Genomic DNA, 15880 nt, shown 5'->3' with positions numbered 1-15880 from the left:
CAGCCAGCCAGCGAGTTCAAACCCAGGACCCTCTTGCTGTAAGACAACAGTGCTAACCACTGTACCACCTTGCCACCCAGGAGTAAAAAGTACAACATCTAAACAGTGACATGAATAAAGCAGAGTGACATACAAATATTTTAAACTTGTATTTGAGTGAAATAAAATACAGTTTTGTCACCAAATATGAAATAAAATCACGTATTTGCATTAAATATGAGACAATGACATCTTTTTAATACATATAAACACAAGTGTCTTTAAAAAAGATCATATTTCTCTGCTGAGGAGACACACGTAACACACACACCCTTCTCAGTGTACACTTTATAAGCCTTTTCAGTGTATTGGTATAATCATTACCATCATTCCAGGCTTACCAGGACCAGCTGTGTGAGACATCTTTATTCATCACCTGTGTGTATTAACATGGTGGTGTGTTTATTTGACATGCTGCGGGTCTCCCTGACCTTCCTGCAGCTCGGTAGGTGAATGTTCAACAATTTGGTGTTTTGATCTTTTTTACTGTAGCGTGAGCTGGGGAAGACTTCTGCTTTTTTGTGTGTGTAAGAGACAAAGGAAGTGTGTGTGTGTATGTAGGCTTAAAGAAAGTTTTCTGAGTGAGACAAGAAGCAAACAATTATGTCCTGGTGTGACATGAAGGTGGCAATTCTGAAAAACAAAATGGTTGCTGGATCTAACCGCTGGGTCTTCAGCTGAATACTTGATGGAAGAGGTTGACTGTAGTTTCTAGGTTTTTATTTATAGTTCAGTGTTGGATTAACCCACTGATAGCACCATCACAACACAAAATGGATGTGTTATACATGATCAAGAATGGTCTCCATGTGGTTTTGCTGGAGCCCTGACATGTATTTTGAGGAAGAACATGTCCGTTACACCATAACCCCTTCACACACAACTAAACCCACCTCTTACAGCTGATGAGCTCTTCATCATCATTCACTGAAAACTACAAATATAAAACCAGTTTCTTTAAACATTTAGGTAGACAACAAAAGCACCCACAAAATCTATGATCTTCCACACCACATTTCTACATGTTTGAGGCCTCGCTGAGGCTTAAACCAGAGTCCTGCAGTGTGCTCCCACCTGTCATTCATGTACCTGGGCCCTGAGCCTGATGACATCATCACTGTGGAGACGGTTGGAAAAGCACAGCACACTGCCTGCCATCGATGCCACAGCTCACTTGGTGACTTGTCTGTCTCTCCCTGCCCTATCACTGGGCGCAGGCCTTCTCTACATCAGCGATGGTCTTTGGCGCCCCAGAGGACAGAATCAGAGGGCCCCCCTTGTCTCGGATCACCACGTCATCCTCAATCCTGATACCCAAGCCGCGGAAACGCTCCGGTGCCTGATCATTGTCCTCGCAGATGTATAACCCTGTGACAAGAGAAAGACAAAAATTGGAAAGTAGGAACAATGTAGCCTGACATCGCCATTTTTGATTTCCAAGGAGCGTGATCAACAGCAGTATATCAAAATGACCCTGGACGCAATTGGATAGATAAAAGAAAGAGTAAGAGCAACGAAACGTGACGTAGCACTGAGCAACAGACAAGTGTAAACAGACTAATCAGGGACGGCTGTGGCTCAGAGGTAGAGTGGGTATTCCACTAATTGGAAGATCAGTGGTTCCCCGGCTCCTCCAGTCCGCATGTCGATGTAAACCCAAATTGATGGCTGTTCCATTGGTGTGTGAGTGTGTTAAAAAACTGAGTAGCAGGTGGCACCTTGTATCATAGCCTCAGCCACAGCCACCAGTGTTTATGTGTGTGAATGGGTGAATGTGACTCGTAGTGAGGGTAGTAGTAGCAGTGTAGTAAATGTCAATATCATAGATAAGCAAATGTACACGGTATGATAACTGCAATTATAATTTCACAGTATACCTTAAAACTGGTATACTGGTATGCAACCCTAGTTTGTGCTCACTGTAGTGTTCCTGGCGTGAGGGTGCACAAGCCAAAAAAGACATCATTACATATTTTGCATGAAGCTCGAAGGCTCCACAAGTCATCAGCAGTGTCAGAAATTAGCAAGGGCCACGGGCCATTTGGCCCGCAGTTTCTCCAAGAATGCCCCCAGAAGCCATGTTCCGGTTTCCAAGTTTCCAAGTTTTCGAAACAACTATATGTATTTATATTTTTAACAGTATTACAATCTGACATTAAAGTATAATTTTATTTTCATTAAATTAATTTACCGTCACGTCTACAACTCATTTTCCAGACATAATCAACAAGATTGCACTGATTACTTGAGAGCAATCTGACAGAGAAGGGGAGGGGGCTTTGCTGTACCATAAGTATAAACTAACCATTTCTTGGGTGATCTGTGTCTACACAATGACAAATTAATGAAAAATGAAGGTAGAATGAATGTTAAATTTTAAATTAACTCACTTCCAGGATTGCATCTAAGGAATTTATAGTAATTTGGCCTTTTTAACAGTAAAAGTAACTGTAATGTGGTGAAACATTAGTACTGCTACCAGTAGATTAATGGTTAAATCATCACATTTAAACTGGTTGAATTATAGGAAATCTGAGTGATATTTTGCAACCATAACTTTATGTAACCCATTATTTATTTCATTTATAGTGGTTTCTGCTGAAGAGTGAAGACACTATCTTAGTTGGTTTTGCTTTTCATGTGCTTATTGTTAGAACATAATTACAATTTTTTGATGATCCCCAAACATTTGAAAATGCCCCCATTTTTTAGACCGTGGGGGCCAAAATTGCCCCCAAAATATTTTGTTAATTTCATACCCTGGTCATCAGTGTTTATCTCAAACATGCCTCACATTCTATTAACAGTTGTGACTGGAACTTGGGCTACCTGGAGCTGGAAGACCCACCTGCGGGTTCCCAGTCAGCTACGACTGTCACAGAGAGAAAGTTGTGAACAGGGCGAGGACGATGTGCCTGTGTTGCTGCACCGTAATAGACTACGTGAGAGCAAATACAAAATACATGCTAATGCACATTAATGTTTATCAATGTTTGGGTGCTTTGAATAATCAAATACAGCCAAGGTGGAACTAACTGTGTTGATTCATGGGTTGATTCATAGAATATAAGGGAGGCGGGCGTTTTGACGCACGGCGTACGGCGGCGGTGTGTGTTGCACTTAACACTCCTCCCGATGCACAAGTTTTATTTTCAATATCTTATCTTACTATATAATGACAAAAACTCTGTCTGTATGTCTGTTTGACACAGTGGTAGAGGGTCATGGGAGGATGTGAATAAAGCAATATTACATCAGTTGGCCAAAGGGGGGCGCTATAGCAACCGATTGAAATTGCAAACTTTGAATGGGCATATCTCATGCCCCGTATGTCGTAGAGACATGAAACTTTGCACAGAGATGCCTCTCCTCATGAGGAACACATTTGCCCCAGAACCCATAACTTCCGCTTATATAGATTTTCCGCCATTTTGAATTTTTTGAAAAACACTTCAAATGGATCTCTTCCTAGGAAGTTTGAGCGATCTGCATGAAACTGGGTGAACATAATCTAGGGACCAATATCTAAAGTTCCCTCTTGGCAAAAGTTGGAAAACTTACTAAAACTGAGCTTCTATAAGGTAATGAATATTGCGGAGNTTGTTGTTTTTTTCTAATTTTTGGTATGACTAAGTCATGGTATGGTATGCTGTACATAATCACGGAAACTGTCAGTGTGTCATTCTGTCAGTCAGTCATTCTGTCTGTCCCACGTTTTCTACTCACTGACGTGGTCAATCTATGTGAAACTGCACATAGGCATTGAGGATTGTTATAGGTAGAAGGTGACAAAGCTACCAATGGGTATGGGCTAGTTGTATTTATTCAGTACTTTAAATGTCATAGCATAAGATATGCTTCTCACTTTTATAGACTGTTGTGACCTGCTGCCTTTTGGGAAAGTGTTTGTTCAGTATTTGTAAAGTGTGATGCAGAAGTGTTCGAATGTTTCTGTTTTTTTTTTTAATAAATAAAATGTTTACTTAAGTTGCCAGTTGGCAAGATGTTCCCTCAGTCCTCAGCAAGGGGATTTGACACTTGCAATACTGTTAGTTCAACAGAAATAAATGTATCGTTAAACATTTGTTGTTTTTTCTGCTGTACTGAACGTGCACCAAACCATGACAGTTTGTAATTTTAAAAACCTGTTACCACCCAGAGTGTTGATTAACACAGCCACAGCTGTACAGAAAAAATCAAAAGACTTTGTCTTTACCTGGTTCTATTGTGATGGCCATTCCTGACTGTAGAGGTTGTGAGCGGGACAGCTCAGGTGTGTCGTGGACGTCCATGCCCAGGTAATGGCCAACATGGTGGGGGCAGTAGCGCCGTGCAGCCTGGGATGAGCATAAACAAAAGTAAAGCTTTAAGTAGTTATATCAAAGTTCACCGTTGTCTAACCGCAGACCCGCAGCTCCCACAGCTCCCACAGCTTGTTGATAAACATAACTAGCATGATATGCCACAGTGGCTTACATGGCTCTATGTGCACTAACAGAACAGGACTGAACCCAGGAGCATCTGGACAACTACATTACAGGTAAACACATTACATACAATAGAATAGTGACAATAGAATCAAAAGTTTGTTTTAAAATTAAAGCTAACAAGGCAGAAGAGGTGGCCTGAAGCTTGCAGGGGCGCGTTAAGCCCCTGTAAAACATATCAAAATGTTTATTTAAATGCATTGAACACCCTGTCACACAAGCATTGCAACTTTGGCAGCTGAGAAGGCAGCTTATTCTATTAAAAAACAAAAACAAAAAATATTGATGGCATTTCTTGTAATGTCTTCAATTGTTGCATACCTCAAGCTGCAGTGGAGACATTTCTAAAGGACTTAGATCCATCATGCACACTGACTTTTTAATATTGCAGGGTTTATATATACACATCACTGCTGATTGGGTAACACCTCTGACACACCCACCACACAAGACAAAGCATATCTCAAAGCCTGTTTCAGACGGTTTCAAGGAATTATACTGTTCAACCGAGAAACCGCAGCAAAATGGTGCACACTGTTTTGATACTGAACAGGACTGAACATGCCCCAGGCCTTTCTTGGTGATTAAATTCTCCTTTTAACATTAAAATAAATCAGTTGAGTAAACATACACTCAGCTATGGTTTGGCGTTCTTGTGTTATTTCTATGAAAAAGAACCACTGAAGGAGAGGAATGCCTCTGTTACATAAAGTTTACCGAGCATATTGTGTTTCATGGAGGCTGTAATTAGGTAATTTCATAATTTACATTGGCCAGAGGAGCTTACGGCTATTTCCTCACCGCAAACCACTAGTGAGGGCATAAATAAACTCCAACAAAAATGTTTAAATTCAATGCCCAGCTGACATGGTAACAGTGATAATCTGATATTATCTCCCCTCTGGTGTGGTTGACTGACGTTCAACAGGCAGGGCTGGATTTAAATTCACTTCAGCAACATAAAAAATACAAAATTCTGTGTGTGAGTGCATGTGTCTGTGAGCAAAAAGGCATGTTAGTAACTTGAAATATTATCTTGGGCTTCTTTTTTTTTTATCAGAGACCCTTTGTTCATTTTATTTTTCAGGAGCAGCTGAATTTTTGGATCTGGGAAACATCTTGTACTTGCAGCAACAGTTGAAAGTCCCCACCCCAGACCCACCTAAGGCAGGGAGGATGACACAAACACTCCTGCCACAAGTGCCATCACTGTCCAATAATTGGAGGCTACATATGCTGCTTTCTTGCCAAAATGTGTGCGTCCTTTAAGTTAATTTCCTGATACTTTGGTGTGCCCATGGCTGACAATCACCAAAAGCCAAAAACAATGCCATCAGGAAGCAGCAGAGCTCAGCGACCAAGACATCCACCAGCCCACCTCAAAGACTACATCACCTCTTCAGTGAGTGTTCGACATGGACAGAATACTGTTAGTGGAGCTGTACAGAACCCAGGAAGTGGTTCCTGCAGCTATTCTCATTCTACTTGCTCTGGACGCCATAGCAACACCTTCTACGGTTCTAGGAGAAGCAGAGCCTCATCAAAGGCTACTAGGGAAGCTCTTGACCCCCTCCAGTCTGTCCTCATGGAGGAGAAACTGAAACTGGTGGAGTTGGAAAAAATCCAACTGGAGAAGATGAAAGCTGAGAAGTTCTACAGGAAAACTGGATAACCAAGCATGTGACACACCCACTGCCATTGGAGACACAGCTGCCACGAATCACCCTAGCTGTTAATGCAGTACAGCTGTTTCGAACTTCGTCAGGTGTCTCTGGCAACACCCACCCAGTCCTGTCACAAGAATCCTGCTCTGACTTAAAGCCAGGTCATCACTTACTGGCTGCCTTTCATGACCTCAAAACCAGAAACCATCCTCCAGTGGGTTCCGATCATTTTCTCCATCTTCCAGTGGGTTCCCATCACCTTGTCCGTCTTCTAGTGGGCTACCGTCGCCTTTTCCATCTTCCAGCGGGCTCCTGTCGCCTTGTACATCCTCCAGTGAGGTACCCTCACCTTTTCTGTCTTCCAGTGGGCTCCCGTTGCCTTGTCTGTCCACCAGTTAGGTCCAATCACCTACATCACCATCCTCCAGATGAGACTACTCCAAGTCCCCAACCTCCAGTGGGGCTCCGCTCGTCTGCCAAACCTGCTGCTTGACCTCCAGAAAGGCTTGCTGGTCTGCATGCACACACACATGCATCCAGGCACGCACATACACAATAACACAAACACTCAACATTTAACTATGCTGCCTTTGAAAATAATACTGCTCTGCTCTGAATGGAACTTGCTGCCTTCTTCTTCCTTGCTCATATCAATTAAGTCAAGTCCAGTGTTTCTCCTCAACAGCAACTCTGTTTTCCAAAAGCCAAGAGCTGCTTCTTTGTTTTTCACAAAAGTGCTCCTCATATGGGACAAAACTCAGAAATCATTTTTACCTTCAGTACATCAGCATCAGTGGTGCTGGCCTTGACGATGCCTAGCCGCCTGAGCTGTCGTCCCAGCAGAGCCAGCATGGTGCTGTAGATGTGATCCAGACTGACGCCCGGGGAGCACAGAGACAAACAGGCGCGCTGGACCTCCAGGACGGCCTCGTACATCTCAGCCTGGGCAGGGCTGAACCTGGCAGGGAGCAGGTGAGAACAGCAGACTGTTAGAGGAATAATTCAACCCCAGATGATCATTTGTGTATCAACTGTCCACCCTGTGTTGCACTGAATTTATGAAGAAAACTGCATCTTTCTCAAAAGCCTCCATGGTGAATGAAGAATCCAAAAACTGAGAAAATTCTTGATGAATCGGTGCCATAGGCGACCGGGTCTAACAAGAGCAAAGCTATATCTAGACATCTGTTTACAAGAACTCGTAAAGTGTAATTCAAGCCTCATTTTTCCAGTCATATGCTCAGTACTTCCCAAACAGACAGCTTTTTCTGACAGAGTACAGTACTTAAAGTGAAACTTGTCTCTGTTTTCTTCAAAGCCAGACTCCATTAACAAAAACAGTAATTTTACCATGCTGAAGACAGGAGCTGCTGGTCTGCTACTCCCTTGATCAGTTAGGTAAATTTTGTTACCGAGTGACTTTTCTGACTCTGAACTAACCCTTTAAACACAAATGTTACACAATATCACAAACTAACTAACCGATCGAGGCAGTGGTAGACCAGCAGCTCCCATCTTCAGCAAGGTACAATTACTGTTTTAGTCAATGGAGTCTGGCTTTGAAGAGAACTTAGATAAGTTTCACTTTCCATTTAGTTCCCCATCAGAAAGGTCTGTCTGATTGGGAAACACTGCGCATACGACTGACAAATAGGACTTGGATTATACTGCACGAGTTGTGGGAGAGTTTGGAAAACAGATGTTTTGATATAGTTTTGTTCATCAAGAATGTTTTCCATTTTTGGATTCTTCGTTCACCAGAGGCATGAGACAAAGCTTTCCTAACTAATCCCACTTGAAACAAGGTGAGAAATCGATTTAGCAATGGTCATTTGGCGGTTTCAGTATGCCTTTGAGATACGTTTGTGGTTTGCCATTGGAATAATTCTCAAAAACACCATCACACTACTTAATGGCTCTAAAATCTCATGACATGAAAGATTTCAAAACAAATTATACTACCTGAAAATATCCAAAATAAAAACTGAGAAACAGATCTAGGAGTAATGTTCAAGAAACAAATGGATTCCACTTAAAGGTCTGAATTCAGAAAACAATCGTAGTGAAGACTTCGTAGCATACGTTGTAATGCACCAATGCAAAGATATTCTGTATCAACATTATTTGTCTTTAAGCATCACAACCTACTGCTGACTTACTTTCCATTCACTGGCCATGTTCGAGTGATATCACTGACGTAACCAAAGTATTCACAACCACCATCAAGCAGAACCATTTCACCATCCTGATGGAAGAGGGGAAGAGGGGGGATAATGAGAGTATAATGAGTGGGTTAAGATATTCGGTCACTACTTTACATACACTGCTCAAAAAAAGGGAACACTTAATCATCACAGTATAACACCAAGTCAGTTAAACTTCAATCTGTCCATTTAGGAAGCACAAGTGATTGTGAATCAGTTTCAGCTGCTTTGGTGCAAATAAAGTGCAATGGAGAGGCAAAAGCAAGACAACCCCCAAAAGGGAATGGCTTTACATGTGGTGTCCACAAACAGTTGCTCTCTCCTTATCCTTCCTGACTGATTCTTCTCTAGTTTGGTCTTCTGCTAGTGTCCTTGTCACTACTGGTAGCATGAGGTGGTACCTGCAGCCCTCCAGGATGGCACATCCATACATGTGGTCGCAAGAAGGTTTGCTATGTCTCCCAGCACAGTCTCAAGAGCATAGAGGAGATACCAGGAGACCGGCCATTACACAAAGAGAGCTGGACAGGGTCGTAGAAGGGCGTCAACCCAGCAGCAGGACCAATATCTGCTCCTTTGTGCAAGGAGGAACAGGAGGAGCACTGCCAGAGCCCTACAAAATGACCTCCAGCAGGTTACTGGTGTGCATGTTTCTGACCACGCTGTCAGAAACAGACTCCATGCAGACACACAGGGGCCATACACACTACTGAGTCACGTTATGAGCTGCCGTGATGAAATTCACACAAGTTGGATCAGCCTGTGATTTCAAACTTTTACTTTTTGGTGTGATTTTGAATCCAGCCTTCAGTGGGTTGATGATTTTGGTTTCCACTGACTGTTGTTATGTCATTTTGTTCTCAACAAATTATACAGTGCACATCAGTAAAGATTTTCAACATGATTAATTCCTCATCAAGATCTGATGTGTGATTTAAGTGTCCCCTTAATTTTTTTGAGCAGTGTACATAACCACCAGAATGCTTAATGCAGATGTGCACTGCACCTCATGTGTCAGGACAGATCTGCGAGCACATTCAACACATTCCTTCACCTTGATAATCTGGTTGTTGTTTATGTAGTGCAGAGTGTTGGCTCGATTCCCTCCAGCAACAACAGGGGGGTAGGCCAGGAAGTTGGCGCCATGGATCCGATTCTCAAAATCAAACTGGAAGATTAACAAAAGATTTTTTTTCTTTGTGAGAGCTTCATGTTTGCTGTCATCTATACTTTCCTACAAAATCAAGACGCAGTAACTAAAGGTTGAAGAAGGTTTTACTATAAAAAAAAAAACACCATGGTATAATAATGTGTCATTTCTGAGAGAACAACTAAAAACCAAACCACAGTAACTTCACTCTGGCTTGGTAATCTCTGAGCTTTAATAAACTGCCATCTTTGTAAGACGGTTAATTATTTCATGCAGTAGCTATTGTTAATTCCATCATGATGAAGAAAAAATACCCCAGCTAAACTTTCAGTTACCTTGGCAAAGATTACAGCTTCATCAATGTCTCCTTGAGACATGGCCATTGTCCTCTTAAAGGCCTGAAAGACAAGGATATGAGATAGAGAGACAACACTGTACATCTATCTTAAGAAGCGTAAAGAGACACATGACAATACAAAAATGAAAATGTTGCTCTGTTTGCAAACTATTATGAAACTAACACAGTGATTTAAACACCAACCTGTGCTGTGATGTGACCTGCTTCTTGCATGAGTGCCACCTCTGCTGAGCTCTTGAGGGCCCTAAGGGAGTGTATGAGGGGTCTGACAGAGTGCGGCACCGGCCCCGCCTCCAGTACGGGACTCACGTGAGCCTGGTGGAGGCGAGGGTGGGCGGGCTTAGAACTGTCGTACCACAGCACATTGCCTGAAAGAGGATCGAAGCAGAGAAAAAATGGCAACAGTGAAGTTCTGATTAGTTAGTGGTCGAATGTCAGCTCGTGTTTTCTGCTCAAAAACACATCAGGTCTCTATGTGATCATGTGACAAGATGATACGATCTGACAGCTTAAATCTTTTAAAAAACAAATGCAGTACTCGATCAGAAGGCTTGACAGGTGCACCAACAGTAACTAAGATGGGTGGGGCTTAATAAACACTTCAAAACGAAGCAACACAACACCTTATTCAATGACAAATGTATTGCACCCTCACACCCCCACCTTTAAGGCTCTTGAGCACAACACACAGCTCTTCTGTGCTATGAACTCTCTCTAGGCCGGTCAAAGCAGCAGCCCCGTCCTTTCCTGACCGGGGCCCGTCCCACAGTTCTCTGCCTGGGTCTCTGCGGGGGACGAATAAGATGGCCTGGTCTGGTCGTCCTTTTCCATAAAGAACCAGGGCACTGTCCGGCTCTAGGATGCCACTGAGGTAGAGGAAATCCTGCAGAACATTGAAAGCCTTGTTAACATTACACAGAACTGACAAGAAATTACAATCATGAGACTGCAAAGTAAGAGCAGACAACTCTCCTTATACTTTAAGTTTCTATCTGCACATTGCTTTCTGTTTATGTTAGATAAGGTGTCTTAAACTGTAACTTTAAGATTTAGAGTGAATATAAACATGCACCTGGTTCTGGTGGAAGGGATAAGGGATGTCATTGGTCATGTAGCGGGTCGGATGGGACAAAACGATGACCACATGGGTGCTGGAGGAGGCAGAGGGTCCCAGCCTGTCTGACTGGGCCTCGATAAGTGAGGCCAGTCTGTGTCTGCGGAGCTCGTACTCTGTCTGGCTCAAGCCTGGGGTCACCTCACCTGAGGAGCAGAGATCACATATGTGGTGTTTCAGTGTTGAACAGCATCTCATGCCTACACTTACACTGTGCACTACTATTCGCCTTGTTGATGTGTTCTTATTTCTATACGTCACATGAAGTGTAGAGTGATGTGAATGTGTTAACCGTAAGAGCCTTGAGTTATCTGGGATTCATAATAGCTCCTGCGCTCCAGTACTCACCATGTTTGATGAGGTGTGGATGGGTGAAGGGGCTGGGCTGGCCCAGGTACCGAGGTGGAACTGTCTTTGGTTTCAAACCTCCTGGTTTCACAGAAATGTTTCTGCACGGGCACCAGACACATCCTGCAGACAGCAACACAACACAGGGTTCATCCCAGTATCCCTCCTCAACTCCTCTCTCCTCGATCACTTGACCTAGAAATTAATTGACACCCACCATTTTGAAGGACGTCTCAATTTGTTAAATGCACTTGGCAGAGCCGAGGAGAGAGGAGGGAAAGGAAGTGAGGATACACGAGTGCAGCCTCCATGGAAGTCTTTTACAAACCAGCACACCCCACTGATTGGATATCAGTTACTGATCGGACAGCGCAGCGCTGCAGCTGATTGAACTGATCTGATACATCACAACATCACTGTTTCATACCAAGTGAAGACAGATAAAGATTAATATCAAGTGTATCACTCCCAAGTGTTCTATTTAATTTATTATTTAATTTCAATTTTTATATTTTATTTACATTTTTACTTGTTTATAAAGCTTTAAATGACCTCAACCCTCCATACATTAGAGACTTTCTATCATTTTATTTTCCAGCCAGATCACTAAGATCCTCCACTGCTTTGTTTTTAAATGCTCCTCATGTGTCCCGTAAAAGTCCTGGCGAGAGCACTTTCTGTGTTTATGACCCTAAACTGTGGAATTCACTGCCTCTGGATATTAGAAATCAAACTCCCTCAGTATTTTTTTTTAACGTAAAATCACAGTCTTCAGTTTTAAGTGTTTAACCATTAGGTTTTACCTCATTTAATCCCTCCTGTTTATTTCTATTCTATTTCATTTATTTACTTTCTTTTTATTCTACAAGCTTTTAATCATCTTTTGTGTTAGATTGATCTGTTTTGTTTGGCTTACTTTTTTAATATTTTATCGTCTCACTTATGTATGATGATTTGTGTTATCCTTACAACTATGTCTCTTAGGGGTGGACGATATGGCCCTAAAATAATATCACAATATTTTAGGGCATTTTTGTGATAACCATATTCTTGATGATTCTTTTTATTATTAATTTAAGAAAATAGTATTACAACAAAATAAGTGATATAGTTTTACTTGTTAATCAGTTTATTTTCAAATATTCAGTAAAAAATAAACTAAAATGGTCTCTCATTTCTTTAGTTTGTGAACAACAGCAGTAACTCAGAGTGAAATTCAGATTCTGTATACAATATTAATACTACAACAAAATAAAATCTACCACAAATTAAACATATAAACAGCTCCCAAATACAAAAAATGTCCCTGGACCTTTATGCTCTGCCATTTCTCCTCTAATCACTTGTGACAGGCTGTTATGATACCACAACTATCACACATTCACATATATGGAGTTTTTATTGAGCTGCGAGCCTCACGTAGGTTTACATTACCAAAGGTTTATGACATGTGCGTACAGCGAGAGAGGAGAGGGAGAGACGCTGTGCTGCTGCCAGAGGAGCTGCTGAATGAGTTCCCTCTGAGCAGTAAGTCACTAAAAGTGTCTGAGAAATCCAGGCTGTTCTTGAAACATTCAGGACGCCACAGTTTATTCCACACTACTGAAGCTGCTCCTCTTTTTGGAACATGTTTGTATGGAGGGTGCTATATAAATTAAGTTGAGTTAAAGTAAAAGTAACAGATACATCAGAGTAAAAATACTATCAATAGAAATGTACCTAAATAATCAAAGTTAAAGTAAATAGTGAGTCAAACTGGCCCCTCAGTGAGATTTAATTTGCAACCATAGGCTGTATGTTTGTAACATTACAAAATATTGTTGTTGTTTTTTTGCAGGTATCTGATATGCTGATATATAACAACTTATTTAACCCATAACAGATATTGATATAAAAAAATCTACTTTTTTCCCCACCTAATTTTAGTGATCATCAAGTCTCTTCTGTAGTGGAATTAACATCATATGACACATGTATACTCTGATCATGATGGCCCACCAGCAGATGGAGACATGGAATACAATACTTTTCAATATATGTAATATTCATTCATTATGTAAGAAGAAGCATGTTGTCCGATACTGATAACCTGTCGATATTATCGTGAATCCCTAATAAATGCGGTTCCATGAAAACTACCTAGCAACTGTTTGGAGTGTGTAGTGGACTAATACCTTAATATTTCCTTCTGACATGTATTGAGAGTAGAAGTATTAAGTAGCATAGAATAAAAATGCTCAAAAGTACAAATAATTTAATTGTGTACTTAAATACAGACAAACCCAAAGTGTCAAAGTGGGCTCACCTCGGCTCCAGTTTCTCCGCGGCAGCAGCCTGACAGCAGACCGGACCAGGCTGCTGGTTGAGGGCAACATTGCTGCTGTAGTGGAGGACACCGCTCAGTCACAGCATGTCGTCCTGCTACAGACATGAGATAACAGCCATTGAAGTATAAAGTACTCAACAAACGCTGGATATTTACGGAGTCAACGTGGCGGTATGTTGTTAGGACTTACCGACGTTAAAACCGACTCATATAACTGTTAAATGTCCCTTTGGTTGACAGTTAGCTTCGTTAGCTTGAAACTCCCATGTTAGCTAACATCATTCGAAAAGGATGGGAGTTTGATGCCCTGAGTTTGGCGTCACAGGCAGAGATGCTAAGCCACGCCCCCTTTGCTATGATTGGCAGAGCCGATCCTCTTCTTCTGCTTCTTGATCCTCTTCTTCTGCTTCCTTTTCCTCTTCTTCTGCTTCCTTTTCTTCTTCTTTGTATTTCTATTAAAGCTCCCATATTCTGCCATACTAGGTCCATACTTTCATTGAGTTTTTCCACTAAAATATGTTTATCTATTCAAATGTGATTTTGTTATTTTTATTGTTTTTTGGCAGACTGGGACTGGTGCTGTACCTCGTCTTGCACGGATCTCTATTACCCTGTTTGTATTGTATTTTTATTTTTGTTTGTCAAGATTGAATGTCTCATTTAATGTGTGGAACTGTCATGTACCACCCTAAATAAAATCAATAAAAATTGAATTATAAAAAAGAAAAGAAATTAGGAGTCAAAGGTCAAAATGATGATACAGTACAAATATTAAGAAAAAAAGGCAACAAAAATAAAAAGGAGAAAAAATCCAGTTAACAAAAATGGAGCACAAGAGAGCAAGGAAAGAGACGTTAAACACAGTGAAAGATGGAGTGCATCATTTCCACTTACAAGTATGAATGTGATGTACAGTACAGTAAAATGCTGCTTTTACTGTTAATGCATCAGTATTAAACAATCCAGTAACAGACCTGTGATATATAATATTTTACCAGCCACAGTGGGCATTTTTCTTTTACTTACAACAGAGTAGTTTCATATTGTAGTCTTGCTAATGTTTTTCATATGTTATACATCACTGTCTTTAATCCAGGTCACAAAAACATGAATGATCATATCTTGAGCTATAAATGATTGGCAGCTCTGGGAAGTCCAGTACATGAGAAACCAACACATAACCATTTGATTGGTGGAGGCTGTCGGTGAGCATCTGGGAGAACTTCCTGAGAGCCCAAACTCAGGGGTAAAAAACCCCTCACAGTTAGGATGGTAATTCTTTTTTCCCTAAATTTAGACTCGCAGGTAGCACTGTACTTATAATCAGCTTACCCTTCAGAATGAGAATCAATCAGAGAAGGATTCAGTGCCATGTAGGTTTTAACTTACAAGGAATTTGCCTTGGTTATGGTGCATACATTAAACACACAATAAACATATATCGAGGCAAAAAGTAAGGCAAAATACTGCAAGATAATAAAAGAGCAAAGATACTTTAAAAAATATACTGTAATATCACAAATATGTGCAATATAGTTGCCTCAGGATTTAAAAAAGCGTTACGGTTTTGTTCAGGACATGCAAAAATATTATGCAAATTAATCAAATTGTTTTGTGAGGCTACAGGCTGTGCAAGCACTTGTATCATTATGTCTTTTCAAGGGGTAACTTATTAGTAATTACCATAAAACTTCAATTAATAGCCCGCGCTATTATCTGCTTAAATCACTGAGATCAGCAGGCCTATTTGGGACAGGCCTTTAATTGCTTTCACACAAAACTCTTGCTCAAATACAATCAAACTGTTTATTTGAACCAGTATGAATATTACTTGTATACAAATTCGGCTTTAGCTAATATATCAACGAGGAATTTGGTGTAGCTCTGACGGACAGTTACAACAATGTAGGACTTAGGCACCAGGCATACCGACACACCACCACTGTCTATCCTGTTAAAACAATACTCACAACTTGGATTAATTTTTATAAAAAACCCTTTTGACTCTTTTGATCTAAGGGCCCGTAGGGACTAAAGGAATATGAATAACTTACAGTGTAGTCAAGGAATGGACGCATAATTTGAGGTATCCAACAACCTGGTTTTATACATCTGAAGAACTTAATTAGTAATAAAAAAAAAAGAACTGCTTAAGCAGATCAGGTGTCTGATTGATACATGCTAGTAAAA

The 15880-nt window shown here is 41.0% G+C and overlaps 1 protein-coding gene across 1 annotated transcript; it reads right to left on the bottom strand.

Annotated features, from left to right (window-relative positions):
• Positions 1–185: 185 nt before the first annotated feature.
• On the bottom strand, positions 186–15058 carry xpnpep3 (X-prolyl aminopeptidase 3, mitochondrial). The gene is made up of 12 exons (XM_050068608.1): positions 13881–15058; positions 13670–13785; positions 11365–11487; positions 10975–11162; positions 10566–10785; positions 10086–10270; positions 9880–9942; positions 9449–9562; positions 8350–8435; positions 6965–7148; positions 4256–4376; positions 186–1407 (listed from the first exon to the last, which is right to left on the bottom strand). Exons 2-12 carry the CDS (start codon positions 13737–13739, stop codon positions 1244–1246), a joined length of 1518 nt encoding a protein of 505 aa, XP_049924565.1. The 5' UTR covers positions 13740–13785; positions 13881–15058; the 3' UTR covers positions 186–1243.
• Positions 15059–15880: the final 822 nt, after the last annotated feature.

This window comes from Epinephelus moara, chromosome 18 (assembly GCF_006386435.1).
Source record: "Epinephelus moara isolate mb chromosome 18, YSFRI_EMoa_1.0, whole genome shotgun sequence".
In the NCBI taxonomy this organism is placed as follows: Eukaryota; Metazoa; Chordata; class Actinopteri; order Perciformes; family Serranidae; genus Epinephelus; species Epinephelus moara.
The sequence above is the reverse complement of the archived record's forward strand: the minus strand, read 5'-3'. Positions and strand labels throughout refer to the sequence as shown.

Coding starts and splice junctions, on each gene's coding strand:
- xpnpep3 (XM_050068608.1), bottom strand. CDS start 13,739: ATGTTGCCCTCAACCAGCAGCCTGGTCCGGTCTGCTGTCAGGCTGCTG. Junction 10,271..10,565: donor TGTGCTCAAGAGCCTTAAAG/GTGGGGGTGTGA, acceptor ATCCTCTTTCAG/GCAATGTGCTGTGGTACGAC. Junction 7,149..8,349: donor ACATGGCCAGTGAATGGAAA/GTAAGTCAGCAG, acceptor GCTCCCTGCCAG/GTTCAGCCCTGCCCAGGCTG.